Source organism: Bufo gargarizans, chromosome 8 (assembly GCF_014858855.1).
Source record: "Bufo gargarizans isolate SCDJY-AF-19 chromosome 8, ASM1485885v1, whole genome shotgun sequence".
NCBI classification, from domain to species: domain Eukaryota; kingdom Metazoa; phylum Chordata; class Amphibia; order Anura; family Bufonidae; genus Bufo; species Bufo gargarizans.
This window is the reverse complement of record NC_058087.1, coordinates 27,851,804-27,867,590: the sequence shown is the minus strand read 5'-3', so window position 1 is coordinate 27,867,590 and position 15,787 is coordinate 27,851,804. Positions and strand designations below refer to the sequence as shown.

General features: G+C 44.2%; 1 protein-coding gene across 1 annotated transcript; it reads left to right on the top strand.

Annotated features, from left to right (window-relative positions):
- Positions 1–9,814: 9,814 nt before the first annotated feature.
- Positions 9,815–15,094, top strand: LOC122945240. Its single transcript, XM_044304241.1, has 2 exons — positions 9,815–10,660; positions 13,183–15,094. The coding sequence occupies exons 1-2, from the start codon at positions 10,032–10,034 to the stop codon at positions 13,397–13,399; spliced, it is 846 nt and encodes a 281-aa protein (XP_044160176.1). The 5' UTR covers positions 9,815–10,031; the 3' UTR covers positions 13,400–15,094.
- The last annotated feature ends 693 nt before the right edge of the window (positions 15,095–15,787 follow it).

The following is a 15,787-nucleotide window of genomic DNA, read 5'->3' as shown; positions in this document are numbered from 1 at the left end:
GCTAGGCAACCAAACAAAAATGCTCTGCGGGTGAAGGCATGCTGAAAGTAGTAGTTTCACCGCCGTTGTAAGGGCCAACCTTCATAATCACTAATCGTAGACTCTGCCAATGTAATCACTTGTCTGCGGAGACCAGCATTGCTCTGTCTGTCGGTATGTATTAATCAAATCCATATTTAAAGCTTTGATTATTTTACTTTATATCACAGGGGCCACATATTGTCTTCTACTGCCTGCAATATAGTTATGTATGTTAAAGGGTTAATCTGGGAATGTTCATGATTGTATGGAGTGAACTATTAAAATTTTTAAGTCCCCCTCCCCCTACATTTAATGACCTATATTACCTGACTGTCTCTGAATTCAGAATTTTGGTGGATTTTAATATATAGCTGCTCATAGACGTAAGATGACTAACTCTTGATGATCTTATGTCTGTGGCCACCTTTAATGAGATTTTCCACCAAAATAGTTTCACAAAAATCTGATTTATACAGCTGTGACTAATGAGATGTACTCGGAGTACTGTCCAGCCTCTTTGCCTTTCTCTTATTTCCCATCACTGCCAGTTGGGACCTTTTCCTGGAGCTTGCTTGCTTATAAAGTCCTGTGATCACAGCAGCCTCTGCACGGATTCGAACAGGAGTTCTCTCTATCTCAGCAGTGTGAGAGATATGGGTTGCTATGTAATTTGGCAGTCTTGTAGCCTGAGCTATAGTTCCACTGTACCTTTTAACATGGCAGACAGTGATATGATCTTTCTGTAAGTGAATTGGGAAAGAGATCCCTGCAGAACAAACAGCTGAATGGCTATCTGAGTTCAACATTTTTGAGTATATTAATATATAGTTGCTCACAGACATAAGATGATTCCCCCCGATATACCATCTTATGTCTATGTCACCTTTTAATGGGGTTATCCACCAAAATAATTTCACAAAAATCTGATTAATACAGCCGTTACTGATGAGGTGTACCCAGCCACTTCGCCCTTTTCTCTGCCCTCTTGGCATGGCCTGTCTGACAAACTGGCAGTATATCCATAACAACCAAACTCCCTCACATGACTGTTCCCTCACAGCTGGATTTTCTCTGCATCTTGACAGCAGTCAGTGGAGTGGTTCTCCATCTCAGCCAGCACTATTAATCAGATTTTTCTAAAAAAATCAGGGAACCTCCTAATATGAGATATATCAGAGATGTGATGGTGTAGTGCAGAATATATATATATATATATATATATATATATTTTTTTTTTTATTTTTTTTTTTCCTTTTAAGCTGGATTTTTTTTATGTAATCATTAAAATATTATACAATAACAGACTGCTATATAGCTCACCTGATATTTCTCTGTAATTCTTATGAAATATGTTTCCTCAGGTTCTGTAAGTGCCGAGCAGCAGAGGTTTTATTGATACTGTGACAGTTTGTAATGTTTGGAGGAAAAGCTTTCTATGATGGAAGTCGGCTCCTCCAACTATTTTAATTTATAAACCAAATAAATTATGAATGTTTGTTCATGGAAAACTGTCTTTCTTTAAAAGAGTTATCCCATAATGAAACATATAGGACATGACATTCTCTTTCTAACAAAGCTAGAACCAGCCCTGTACCTCACATGGATCCAGAGATCTTTCCAGTCGTTGCTCTGCTAGATTTATATCAATCGGGCAGCTGAAGGGGAGTGTCTTTTCTGCTGCAGCTCAGGGGGCGTGTCTCAGCGCTCCCTATCACAGCTCAGGGGGCGTGTCTCAGCGCTCCCTATCACAGCTCAGGGGGCGTGTCTCAGCGCTCCCTATCACAGCTCAGGGGGCGTGTCTCAGCGCTCCCTATCACAGCTCAGGGGGCGTGTCTCAGCTCTCCCTATCACAGCTCAGGAGGCAGTTGAAGGATGAAACTGAGCATGTGCGGTCATCTCAGTGAGCAGGACAAAAAAAAAATATAAGAAAAAGAACAAAGAGCAGGTGGCGCTATACAGATACATTTTATTGAATAACTCCGTGGCTATACCAAATTTTTAATTGCATACAATTACAAAAGTGTTCATCTCCAGGTGCTGGTTTGGAAACTCTAGGGACAACCTCTTTAAATAGTTTACTAGAAATTATTTTAAAAGGATGGAAGAAATTGTTTGAGGTATGTTATAAGATCATTCAGATAGCAGGAGGCAGTCATGAAGCCAAAGGTTGGTTAGTTTGCAAGGTGGAATAAGAAGAAAAGTTTACATAACCCTAAAACTTAAATTACAGTTTCCTCATAGGAGATGTTGGGTATGGAGATTGCTGCATGGTACAAAATACTCTCGCACTTCTGCCCTTGTGTTATGGACGCCAAAGATGGAAATTTACAAGCTGTCTGTCTGTGGAAGGAGCTTTCTTATAAAGTCCTGTGATTACAGCAGCCTCGGCACTGATTCATGTAGGCTTTCTTTTTTTATTTCAGCAGTGTGAGACATGAGGATGGGGAAGTGGACTGTATGTTGTTATTCTTGTAGACTGGGTTATAACTCTACTGTACCTTTAACATGGCAGATAATGATGACATCTTTCTGTAAGTGAATTGGGAAGGAGATCTCTGCAGCACAAACAGCTGAACTTCTTTAAAAGAAAATATATCTATACAACATCTAAGAGCACAGTGACCTTTTAATTTTTCAATGAAGGTACCCTTTAAAGCAGATTTATCACCATTCTAAGCAATCCTGTGTAAGTACAGCGTAGTATGGGCACAGGTTCACTTTCTTATGCGCTTTGAGTCCTATGGGAGAAAAGCGCTTTACAAATGTTATTGTTGTTCTTATAAGCCCAGATGGCAACAATTGGCAGATAGCTATGAAAGCATACAATACACTGATAGTTATCTCTACTAATTAGGGAGAAGCCACACTGGGTTTTGGGGAGTTCCTGGAGGTATTATTAATTTTTGTTGCCCTTTTTTAATTGCAGTTTTTTAGCATGCCAGCTTCAGATGTTACATGGAAGTATATGGGAAATATTAAATGCAGGACAAATGCAAGTGTTTTTGTAGGTGCTTTTCAAATTGCAGCATGTTTTTCAGTTGGCACAAATCAGTTGTATTTGGATGTACCGGCTAGTTGAACCCTATTAAACCAAGTATACTGCTTTGCAGTAATAATACTGGTCTTTTTTAAAATTGGTTGCAGCTTTCCAGAATAAAATACTTTGTGCATATGAGGGCATCAGTGGCCAGCACAGGAGGCGCACCGAGGGGTTAGGTCTTTTTTTCTTAGGAACACCACTGCAACCGATTTTCACAAGCCAGCTATCTTTTTACTCGCCAAGATCAACCCTACCAGCCAGTATGTCTGGTTTAAGAGGCTTGATCCTGCTAGCAGGTGCTCTTTAAGGTCACACACGTACGTATATCTGTCTACCATCCCCGTACTAATGGAATAGTGGCCGATGTAATGCACTTTGGGCGGAATTTATCCAGAGGGGATTTTTAAGTTAGTTTTGCTTGCTTCTGCAGTGCAATTGTTTGCACCAAATTTACGAAATAGTGCAAGTGGTTTGATATGTTTGGTGCATCTTTAAGTAGGACTAGAGATATTACTCCAGTTTTTATGCCAGCTGGAGTAACCTGTGTGATTTTAGTTTTGTAAATCTGGCCTACACACCCACTTTTTAAACTGGAGTGAGTGGTGTAAAAGCAAAAAAAAAAAGTTGCAGATTTCTGCACAAGTAAAGGCTGAATTCTGGAGTGATAAATTCTCTCCTTTTGCATCTTTTATTAAAATGGGTCTCGCACTTAAGCAAATGGCATTTTATCATGTAGAGAAAGTTAATACGTTGTACACTGCTTGTTTCCATGGTTATGACCACCCTGCAATCCATCAGTGGTGGCCGTGCTTGCACACTATAGAAAAAGTACCAGCCTATGCACACTCCCGGCCAGCCCTTTTTCTTATAGTGTGTAAGCTCGGCCACCGCTGCTGGATTGCAGGGTGGTCGTAACCATGGAAACGAGCAGTATATAATGTGATGGAAAAACTATAATATAGAGAATCGCAATACATTAGTAAGTGCCTTGTATTAACTTTGTCTACATGATAAATGCCATTTGCTGAAGTGAGAGGACCCCTTCAAGTGATGACCTCTAACACCCCACATCCCCCGCATCTTTCGGCTAGAACACCAGTGCCGGATTCAGACAATTCTGTCTACTTTGCAGTGGACTTGATCTCGTCTCTGCAGCGCTGCTTCCACCATTGATGTTTCACCCACCACTTATTTTTTTTAAGGATAATTGGCTACAGGGAGAAAACGCTACAGAGGGATGGGGCAGGCTTTAACCACTTCAGCCCCGCTAGGTGAAACCCCCTTCATGACCAGAGCACTTTTTACACTTCGGCACTACACTCCTTTCACCGTTTATCGCTCGGTCATGCAACTTACCACCCAAATGAATTTTACCTCCTTTTCTTCTCACTAATGGAGCTTTCATTTGGTGGTATTTTATTGCTGCTGACATTTTTACTTTTTTTGTTATTAATCAAAATGTAAAGATTTTTTTGCAAAAAAATGACATTTTTCACTTTCAGCTGTAAAATTTTGCAAAAAAAACGACATCCATATATAAATTTTTCGCCAAATTTATTGTTCTACATGTCTTTGATAAAAAAAAAATGTTTGGGCAAAAAAAAAAATTGGTTTGGGTAAAAGTTATAGCATTTACAAACTATGGTACAAAAATGTGAATTTCCGCTTTTTGAAACAGCTCTGACTTTCTGAGCACCTGTCATGTTTCCTGAGGTTCTACAATGCCCAAACAGTAGAAAACCCCCACAAATGACCCCATTTCGGAAAGTAGACACCCTAAGGTATTCGCTGATGGGCATAGTGAGTTCATAGAACTTTTTATTTTTTGTCACAAGTTAGCGGAAAATGATGATGATTTTATTTTTTTATTTTTTTCTTACAAAGTCTCATATTCCACTAACTTGCGACAAAAAATAAAAAATTCTAGGAACTCGCCATGCCCCTCACGGAATACCTTGGGGTGTCTTCTTTCCAAAATGGGGTCACTTGTGGCGTAGTTATACTGCCCTGGCAATTTAGGGGCCCAAATGTGTGAGAAGAACTTTGCAATCAAAATGTGTAAAAAATGACCGGTGAAATCCAAAAGGTGCACTTTGGAATATGTGCCCCTTTGCCCACCTTGGCAGCAAAAAAGTGTCACACATCTGGTATCGCCGTACTCAGGAGAAGTTGGGGAATGTGTTTTGGGGTGTCATTTTACATATACCCATGCTGGGTGAGAAAAATATCTTGGTCAAATGCCAACTTTGTATAAAAAAATGGGAAAAGTTGTCTTTTGCCAAGATATTTCTCTCATCCAGCATGGGTATATGTAAAATGACACCCCAAAACACATTCCCCAACTTCTCCTGAGTACGGCGATACCAGATGTGTCACACTTTTTTGCAGCCAAGGTGGGCAAAGGGGCACATATTCCAAAGTGCACCTTTCGGATTTCGCAGGCCATTTTTTACACATTTTGATTGCAAAGTTCTTCTCACACATTTGGGCCCCTAAATTGCCAGGGCAGTATAACTACGCCACAAGTGACCCCATTTTGGAAAGAAGACACCCCAAGGTATTCCGTGAGGGGCATGGCGAGTTCCTAGAATTTTTTATTTTTTGTCACAAGTTAGCGGAAAATGATGATTTTTTTTTTTTTCTCTTTTTTCCTTACAAAGTCTCATATTCCACTAACTTGCGACAAAAAATAAAAAATTCTAGGAACTCGCCATGCCCCTCACGGAATACCTTGGGGTGTCTTCTTTCCAAAATGGGGTCACTTGTGGCGTAGTTATACTGCCCTGGCAATTTAGGGGCCCAAATGTGTGAGAAGTACCTTGCAATCAAAATGTGTAAAAAATGGCCTGCAAAATCTGAAAGGTGCACTTTGGAATATGTGCCCCTTTGCCCACCTTGGCAGCAAAAAAGTGTGACACATCTGGTATCGCCGTACTCAGGAGAAGTTGGGGAATGTGTTTTGGTGCCATTTTACATATAACCATGCTGGGTGAGAGAAATATCTTGGCAAAAGACAACTTTTCCTATTTTTTTTATACAAAGTTGGCATTTGACCAAGATATTTTTCTCACCCAGCATGGGTTTATGTAAAATGACACCCCAAAACACATTCCCCAACTTCTCCTGAGTACGGCGATACCACATGTGTGACACTTTTTTGCAGCCTAGATGCGCAAAGGGGCCCAAATTCCTTTTAGGAGGGCATTTTTAGACATTTGGATCCCAGACTTCTTCTCACACTTTCGGGCCCCTAAAAAGCCAGGGCAGTATAAATACCCCACATGTGACCCCACTTTGGAAAGAAGACACCCCAAGGTATTCAATGAGGGGCCTGGCGAGTTCCTAGAAATTTTTTATTTTTTGCATAAGTTAGCGGAAATTGATTTTTTTGGTTTTTTTCTCACAAAGTCTCACTTTCCGCTAACTTAGGACAAAAATTTCAATCTTTCATGGACTCAATATGCCCCTCAGCGAATACCTTGGGGTGTCTTCTTTCCGAAATGGGGTCACATGTGGGGTATTTATACTGCCCTGGCTTTTTAGGGGCCCTAAAGCGTGAGAAGAAGTCTGGAATATAAATGTCTAAAAATGTTTACGCATTTGGATTCCGTGAGGGGTATGGTGAGTTCATGTGAGATTTTATTTTTTGACACAAGTTAGTGGAATATGAGACTTAGTAAGAAAAAACAAAAACAAACAAAAAATTTCCGCTAACTTGTGCCAAAAAAAATGTCTGAATGGAGCCTTACAGGGGGGGGGGGTGATCAATGACAGGGGGGGGGTGATCAATGACAGGGGGGGGGTGATCAATGACAGGGGGGTAATCACCCATATAGACTCCCGGATCACCCCCCTGTCACTGATCACCCCCCCCCCCCCTGTAAGGCTCCATTCAGACATCCGCATGATTTTTTACGGATCCATGGATACATGGATCGGATCCACAAAACACATGCGGACGTCTGAATGGAGCCTTACAGGGGGGTGATCAATGACAGGGGGTGATCAGGGTTATCACCCCCCCTGTCACTGATCACCCCCCTGTCACTGATCACCCCCCCCTGTAAGGCTCCATTCAGACATCCGCATGATTTTTTACGGATACATGGATACATGGATCGGATCCACAAAACACATGCGGACGTCTGAATGGAGCTTTACAGGGGGGTTATCAATGACAGGGGGTGATCAGGGTGATCACCCCCCTGTCACTGATCACCCCCCCTGTAAGGCTCCATTCAGACATCCGCATGATTTTTTACGGATCCATGGATACATGGATCGGATCCACAAAACACATGCGGACGTCTGAATGGAGCCTTACAGGGGGGTTATCAATGACAGGGGGTGATCAGGGTGATCACCCCCCTGTCACTGATCACCCCCTCTGTAAGGCTCCATTCAGACATCCGCATGATTTTTACGGATCCATGGATACATGGATCGGATCCACAAAACACATGCGGACGTCTGAATGGAGCCTTACAGGGGGGTGATCAATGACAGGGGGGTGATCAGGGAGTGTATATGGGTGATCACCCGCCTGTCATTGATCACCCCCTGTAAGGCTCCATTCAGACGTCCGCATGTGTTTTGCGGATCCGATCCATGTATCCATGGATCCGTAAAAATCATGCGGACGTCTGAATGGAGCCTTACAGGGGGGTGATCAATGACAGGGGGTGATCAGGGAGTGTATATGGGTGATCACCCGCCTGTCATTGATCACCCCCCTGTAAGGCTCCATTCAGACGTCCGCATGTGTTTTGCGGATCCGATCCATGTATCCATGGATCCGTAAAAATCATGCGGACGTCTGAATGGAGCCTTACAGGGGGGTGATCAATGACAGGGGGGTGATCAATGACAGGGGGGTGATCAGGGAGTGTATATGGGTGATCACCCGCCTGTCATTGATCACCCCCCTGTAAGGCTCCATTCAGACGTCCGCATGTGTTTTGCGGATCCGATCCATGTATCCGTAAAAATCATGCGGACGTCTGAATGGAGCCTTACAGGGGGGTGATCAATGACAGGGGGTGATCAGGGAGTGTATATGGGTGATCACCCGCCTGTCATTGATCACCCCCCTGTAAGGCTCCATTTAGACGTCCGTATGCGTTTTGCGGATCCGATCCATGTATCCGTGGATCCGTAAAAATCATACGGACGTCTGAACGGAGCCTGACAGGGGGGTGATCAATGACAGGGCGGTGATCAATGACAGGGGGGGTGATCAGGGAGTTTATATGGGGTGATCATGGGTGATCAGGGGTTTATAAGGGGTTAATAAGTGACGGGGGGGGGGGGTGTAGTGTAGTGTGGTGTTTGGTGCGACTGTACTGACCTACCTGAGTCCTCTGGTGGTCGATCCTAACAAAAGGGACCACGTAGGAGGTATATTAGACGCTGTTATGAAAACAGCATCTAATATACCTGTTAGGGGTTAAAAAATTCGCTCGCTGGCAGGCTGGAGATCCACTCGCTTACCTTCCGTTCCTGTGAGCGCTAGCGCCTGTGTGCGCGCGTTCACAGGAAATCTCGCGTCTCGCGAGATGACGCATATATGCGTGACTGTGCGCAGGGCTGCCACCTCCGGAACGCGAATCTGCGTTAGGCGGTCCGGAGGTGGTTAAAACACTTAAAATGAAAAATGAAGCAACTTTGCGAATAGACTTTATTAAAAATATCTTCTTTAGTTTCTTCTGCTGCTATACAGATCTATGTGTCTCCATAGCAACAGACTACAAACAATCCCTGTATAGTCTGATCCGGCATCTAGGGCGCTTAAAGTTGTGTCAAGTTTTAGACCTATTTATGAAATACATGTACCAAGAAGAATGATCCCCAGCGCCTAGCCCCCTGTTTCAGCTATCCAGCTTGACAAGGGGGATGGCTTAAAATGCAACAAACGTCTACTGGCTTCAGCAGATATTTAGTTGAAAATATCTAGGGTTTTTTTATGCAGCCAAAACCAGGAGTGGATTCAAATAGGTAAGGCTTTGTTCACATTACTGTTTGTTTTTATTTTTTATTATTCTGATTCATCAGAACAGAATATATATATTTTTAAAAAGCCTAATTTTGCATCTGTTTGTGTCCGTCCTGTCAGAGATGTCATTTTTGGCGGTAGAAAATTGTCCTGCTTCCCCCTTCCCTTCTTGATTGACAAGGCCAGACACCTTCCGCCTGAGTAGCAGCGCAAGCGCAGAGGCTCTGTGCATGTGCCACTAAACGTCTAGGAGCGGCGCATGCACAGTTGGCGTTTGTGCTGCTCAGGAAGCAACAGCAGCAGAGCCTTTGTGCTTGCAGCGCTTCTCGGAGCAATACTGCAGGCGTGAGATTGAAAGGGCTAGGTGAGAAGTCTGGCCCTGTCAATCAAGGAGAGGGGGAGTGTCTCGAACAGCAGCTCCTGCCCCTCACTGCTCAAGGAAGCTGCTTTTTGAACAAACACTACTCCTAGATATTCCACCATCAGCTGTAAGTGGTGTTACTGGAGTAAAACGGGACAACAGAACACGAGAATGGGGTATTCTAGTTACAATTAAGCGAAGCAGCAGCACTCAATGTCAGGCAGCGGCTACAAAAGCAAGTAAGAGTTTAGAGTGTATACAAAGAGAGAAAAACCTGTGATCCGGATGTAACCTTAGCTTTTTATGAAAACCTCATCTTGAATATGGGATTCAGTTTTGTCTCCATATGCTATAAAGGATACAGGAGAGCTAGAGAGAGTTCAGAGATGGGACACCAGTCAATGTAATTTTGGATAATTGATCAACATGATAGAATGTGTTGGACCTGGCTCATTATGGAATTCACCTTTTAGAGCTCAGGAAGACTTTGTTTCTGGTTTCTTTTCTGTGAAGACACACCCAGTGATGGAGAAAAGTGAATGGAAAGTGAAAGCTCCGAGGGATTAAAAGAAGACGCCTTGGACAGTGATAGACACCTGCCTCTCTGACTCTGAGATATGTGTGACTGCTTTGAGCTGGGACCTATGACTGAGGACGAGGACAGGTTGGCGGTGGAGGCTCGCTTTGAGCTGGGACCTATGACTGAGGACGAGGACAGCTTGGCGGTGGAGGCTCAAGTTAGAACTTTAAATATCTTGGAGGATGCCCTGAACAAGAAGCAGTGGCTGCTGGCAGAGCCGGGGAGAAACTATGGGCGGCGGGCAGCAGATGTTCCTCTCATCTGCCCACAGCTGGTAGAAGATCTTATTCAGACTCTGCAGCAGGTCCAGCTTCTCAAACACTACAAGACAAAGCTTGACGATGGGGTCTGCTCAGTCTACCCCATACCAAGTGCGCCAGTCATTGGCTTATGCATGGAATTTTGGAAAAGACATGAGACTCTGTGCTTCTGCTCCTGCCCGGGGACACTGATTGCGGCAGCTGCTTGTCTTCTGGGGTATCATGATGTTGATGAGAGAAGGTTCAGGGCTGAAATGGAAGAACATCAGAGACCTAAGCTAAGGGCCAGCCGTATCTGTTCCGCGTTTGAGGTCTGGATGAGTCACAAAGGAAAATACGTCAGCGGCTCATATACCTGCTGCGGGGAGAAGTCCATACACTCCGTCTGTGAGGACTCCGATATGAGGTAAATCTGGGAGTGGGACTTATAGAGGTCAACATGGGAAAGGTCTTCACGGGGTCAAGGACTGAAAATGAGTGACCTGTTGAGGTGTGTGACATATAAAAGCATAAATATAGTCCTTATAATCCATATAATAATAAATTAATAAAAATCTAGACCTAGAATAGTTGGCCTAAGCACGAATCTCAAAAAAATCATGTAAAAAAATGCACAAAATCTTTATTGATCAATTACTATAAAAAACCCAATAAAAAGTACCACACAAAAAGATGGAAATTTGGAACAGCAGGGACACCTGGTGGACAGAGGATGTAACAATAACTTTTACAGACAGGTGCACTCTGCGGTCTTACTAAACCCTCATACTGATGTAAAACTGAGAGATTAGCCAACATACCCTACTGTGGAGGACATGTCTGAGCCCGAGCACCTCGCCATGGTTTTTCAAGTAGCTCGGGACCGAACACTCACCTACCTGTGCCGTATGGGCAATACCGGGAGCCAGTGGGCGAATTACAGGAAAAAAAGGTCTAAATAACAGACAACTCACCAGTTACCTCCAGCATGCAACCATGCTTACAATGGGATGGCTACATGCTGGAGGTAACTGGTGAGTTGTCTGTGAGTCGGACCTTACGCTCCTGTAATTTGCCCATTGGCTCCTGGTATTGCCCATACGGCTCAGGTAGGTTTCGTGTTAGGTCCCAAGCTACTTGAAAAACCTTGGCGCGGTGCTCGGGCTCAGACATGTCCTCCACAGTAGGATATGTTGGCTAATCTCTCAATTTTACATCAGTATGAGGGTTAGTAAGGCCTCTTTCACACTTGCGTTGTCCGGATCCGGCGTGTACTCCATTTGCTCGAATTACACGCCGGATCCGGAAAATCGCAAGTGAACTGAAAGCATTTGAAGACGGATCAGTCTTCAAAATGCGTTCAGTGTTACTATGGCAGCCAGGACGCTATTAAAGTCCTGGTTGCCATAGTAGGAGCGGGGGAGTGGTATACTTACAGTCCGTGCGGCTCCCGGGGCGCTCCAGAATGACGTCAGAGCGCCCCATGCGCATGGATGACGTGTTCATGCGATCACGTCGTCCATGCGCGTGTGGCACCCTGACGTCACTCTGAATCGCCCCGGGAGCCGCATGGACGGTAAGTATGCTGCTCCCCCGCTCCCCGCTACACTTTACCATGGCAAACCGGACTTTAGCGTCCTGGCAGCCATGGTAACCATTCAGAAAAAGCTAAACATCGGATCCAGTAATGCGCCGAAACGACGTTTAGCTTAAGGCCAGATCCGGATCAATGCCTTTCAATGGGCATTAATTCCGCATCCGACCTTGCGGCAAGTGTTCAGGATTTTTGGCCGGAGCAAAAAGCGCAGCATGCTGCGGTATTTTCTCCGGCCCAAAAACGCTCCGGTCCGGAACTGAAGACATCCTGATGCATCCTGAACGGATTTCTCTCCATTCAGAATGCATTAGGATAAAACTGATCAGGATTCTTCCGGCATAGAGCCCCGACGACGGAACTCTATGCCGGAAGAAAAGAACGCAGGTGTGAAAGAGCCCTAAGCCCGCAGAGTGCGCCTGTCTTTGTAAAAGTTATTGTTATTTTGTTTTAATTGTTTATCACATCCACAGATTTGCTATCCTGTGTAGGACGCTGCGGGCATCCTCCATTGTATGCATTTTTGCTGGGGATTGCTATTAGCAGCGGACCACAAGTGCTGGATCTGCCGTTTTTTTTCGCAGATCTGTGTTTTGCGGACCGCAAAATACATACGATCGTGTGCATGAGCCTGTTTACAAATAGGCCATGATTCACAGATACATATGACCGGATCAAACCCCTTTGTCAGATCGGATCATGGCGGGTCATCGTCTGCAGCTGCATTCACTAAGACGCATTATGGGAGATTTATTAAAACTGGTGCAAATAAAAACAGGAGCAGTTGCCCATAGCAACCCAGTAAGTTGCACTTCTTAATTTCCGAAAGGTGCAATGTGACTGGTTGTTATCGGCAACTGCACCGCTTTTTCTTTGCACCAATTTTTGGCAAATTTCCACCCATCGAATTCCTGATACACAGACAACTACCCCCATCGTGGCATTTCAGGAAAAGATTAGTTATCATGTGAAGATGTTTTGCTGAGGAGGAGAGGCGATGACCGCGTAAGATCTAATCATGGAAACTCATATGACAAAACTTTTTGGGGAAGCTGATCAAAAAAATATTTATATATGACCTTTAGCAACCAAGTAACAGAAATTATTTTTGTAGAATTATCTGAATACAAAGTTTCGTTTTGGTCATTAATATTCATCTAGGGGCGGAGCTGTGACAACCTCTCCATAACAAAAACTATGGTTGTCACCCTTTAAACTACCTGATATAGTTTGTGTGGCTGCCGTGAATACCTGGACAGAACTGAAAATATCCGCACTGGGAAACCAGGTCAGCTCATTAAACCACATTGTATGGAGTTCCCCTTTAAGTCATTTGGAATGTCTTTTCTGTTTAGGTTTTTTTTACTTTGTATAATGGACGAGGAGCAGAATGACCTTGCAGAAACTTCTAGAAAGACGACTCTGAAGATCCTACTTGATGCCCGGGACAAGAGGCTGGTTGTGGACGATGAAGGTCTGATCCGTCAACGGCAAGCCGCGGTCACGTTTCCCCTGATCACCAGGAACCTCCTAGAAGAACTAATAAAAAAAACTGGAAAAGGTGACCTTTAAATGTGACATTAAGCCGAGAAACGAAGCGCTCATGGCCTACCCCGCCGCCCAGGACATCATATATCTCTGCCCTTTCTTCTGGAAACAAAGTGTCCGGCTGCGTCCAGGATCTCGCCTTGGAACGTTGATCCTCTGTGCAGCCAAGATGTTGGGCTACAGTCATGTCCTTGGCGAGACAAGTCACCATGAAGAACCCACGGGGCACCAGGAACGTCACCCAATCACGGCCGATGACATTTGTAGCGCATTCGAGAATTGGATGGTGCACCGGGCGCCGTACGTGGCAGGGTCCTACTCCTGCTGCGGGGAGACGGATGAGCACTCTGTGTGCAGAGAATCCTTCATGGGAAAAGCGTTAAGTAGTGTTTGCCAGGAGCGACAGGAGGAATAGATGAGGACGACAACCTTCATTACTGAGCCAAAGACCCCGTGGGCTGACCCTCCACGGCCAATGACAATGCCATAGAGTAAAGGGAGACTGGAAATTAAAGATACCCTAGGAAATCTCAGCTAGGGGGCGCAATGCTTACGACAGACAAGCCCAACCAGCTTTTGAAGGTGCTGAAAATGTTACTCGCCTCTCTCTGAGCCCATTGGCTGTGACCCAGGGTCAAGGGCCCGTACAGTTATTGGACATCATGGACTAGTGACTGATGGGACTACCGTCACTTTATAGCGCACACAGCGCCGCACCTCACTCATGATTGCAAACCTGAGCCCATTATAGTGAAAGGTACTGGGTTCAGGAGTGGGGCTGTGTAGGAGCAGTATCAGAGGGATTACGGGGCTTTGCATAGCGCCAAAGCCCTAGACTAGGCATTGTTGATGGCATATCATATTGACATGCCACCACTTATAGTGGTTGGAAAACCCCTTAGTGACCACCCATACGTGTTTTTACGGCGGCACTTCAGCCCAAGTTAGCGATAAAAATCAATCGCTGTAGCTGAGGGCTTGGGGCAGTGATCAGAGACCGTGACAAGCGCTCTCTGATCACGTGATCGCCGTGATACACTATCACGGCGATCACAGAAAATGCCGGCAGCGGAGCTGCCCGCACTAAACTTTCTCCCTCCTCATGTAAGAGGAGGGAGAAAGTCTCCTGTTCAGCGATCGGGTCCCCCAGCGCTTCTGGCTCTAAGCTGGGTCCCGATCCTCAAACCCCACACCCCCTTACCCTCAAGAAAGATGGCAGCGGCCGGGCGCATGCGCAGACTGAAAGCCGGTCACCGCAGCTCACAGTAAGGTCTCTTTCCTCTGGAGAGGAGAGAGTTCAAATTATGCCCCGATCGGGTCCCCCAGATATGTTTAAATAAAGTTATTAGGGCACCACCCCCCCCACATGTAATAAAAAAAATAATTGGCGCAGACATGCGCACTGTTTACTGTGCTGAAGATCTGCCTTCAGCACAGTCACCATCAGGGACCAATAATAATAATGTGCTCTGTAGGAAAAATATGTCTTTAAATTAATACTTTTGTGTAGAAAAATGAAAATTTCATTTTTTTTTCACCTTAGCATTAATTTCTTAAAAAAAACTAGTGGGTCAAAAAACTCATTACACCTATAGAAAAATACGTTAAGGGACCTAGTTTTTAAAATGGGTTCACTTTTGGGGGGTCTTCTGACACTTGGCTTGTTGCAGGAAAAAATATGTACTTCAAAAATTTTAAAATTTATGTTAAAATGTTAAGTCTCCTAAATAAATTAAAAAAAGTTTAAATTTTTTGTAAGTGCAGCCAAAATAAAGTAAAGATGTGGAAATATATTTCTGATAAAAATATTGAATAGTATTTATGTATGTATGTGTGAAATATTGCAGTTGAAAATAGGAAAATGTGCTAATTTGTACAAATTTTCCAAAATGTTCACTTTTTTTATAAAGATACGCATATTTTATTGGTAGAATTTTACCACCTAAGTAAAGTACAATATGTGACGAGAAAACAATGTCAGAATTACTTTGATGTGCAAAACCGTTACAACGTTATTCTAAGCTAAAATGACACATGTCAGATTTCCAAATTTTGGCTTGGTCATTAAGGCCCAAACAGGCTTGGTCACTAAGGGGTTAAGACTCCCCCTTTACTGTAGTATTTTGGCTATGATGCGTGCATGGTCCCACAAATGATTGGACTAACCTTTTAAGATGCCTCTTTAAGGGAGCATTTTGTTTCCTTGCAAATCAGTCCCACAGCTCTCCACGCACAGGGGGTCCTGGGCTTTGTGGGGTCCTCTGCCTGTTAGGGCTCATGCACACCAAAGTATTTTCAGTTTTTTTTTTGCGGAACCATTCATTGCAACAGGTCCACAAAAAAAACGTAAGTTACTCCGTGTGCATTCAGTTTCCATAAGTCCGTATTTCCATTCCGCCAAAAAAATAGAAC

Coding starts and splice junctions, on each gene's coding strand:
- LOC122945240 (XM_044304241.1), top strand. CDS start 10,032: ATGTGTGACTGCTTTGAGCTGGGACCTATGACTGAGGACGAGGACAGG. Junction 10,661..13,182: donor TGTGAGGACTCCGATATGAG/GTAAATCTGGGA, acceptor TTTTCTGTTTAG/GTTTTTTTTACTTTGTATAA.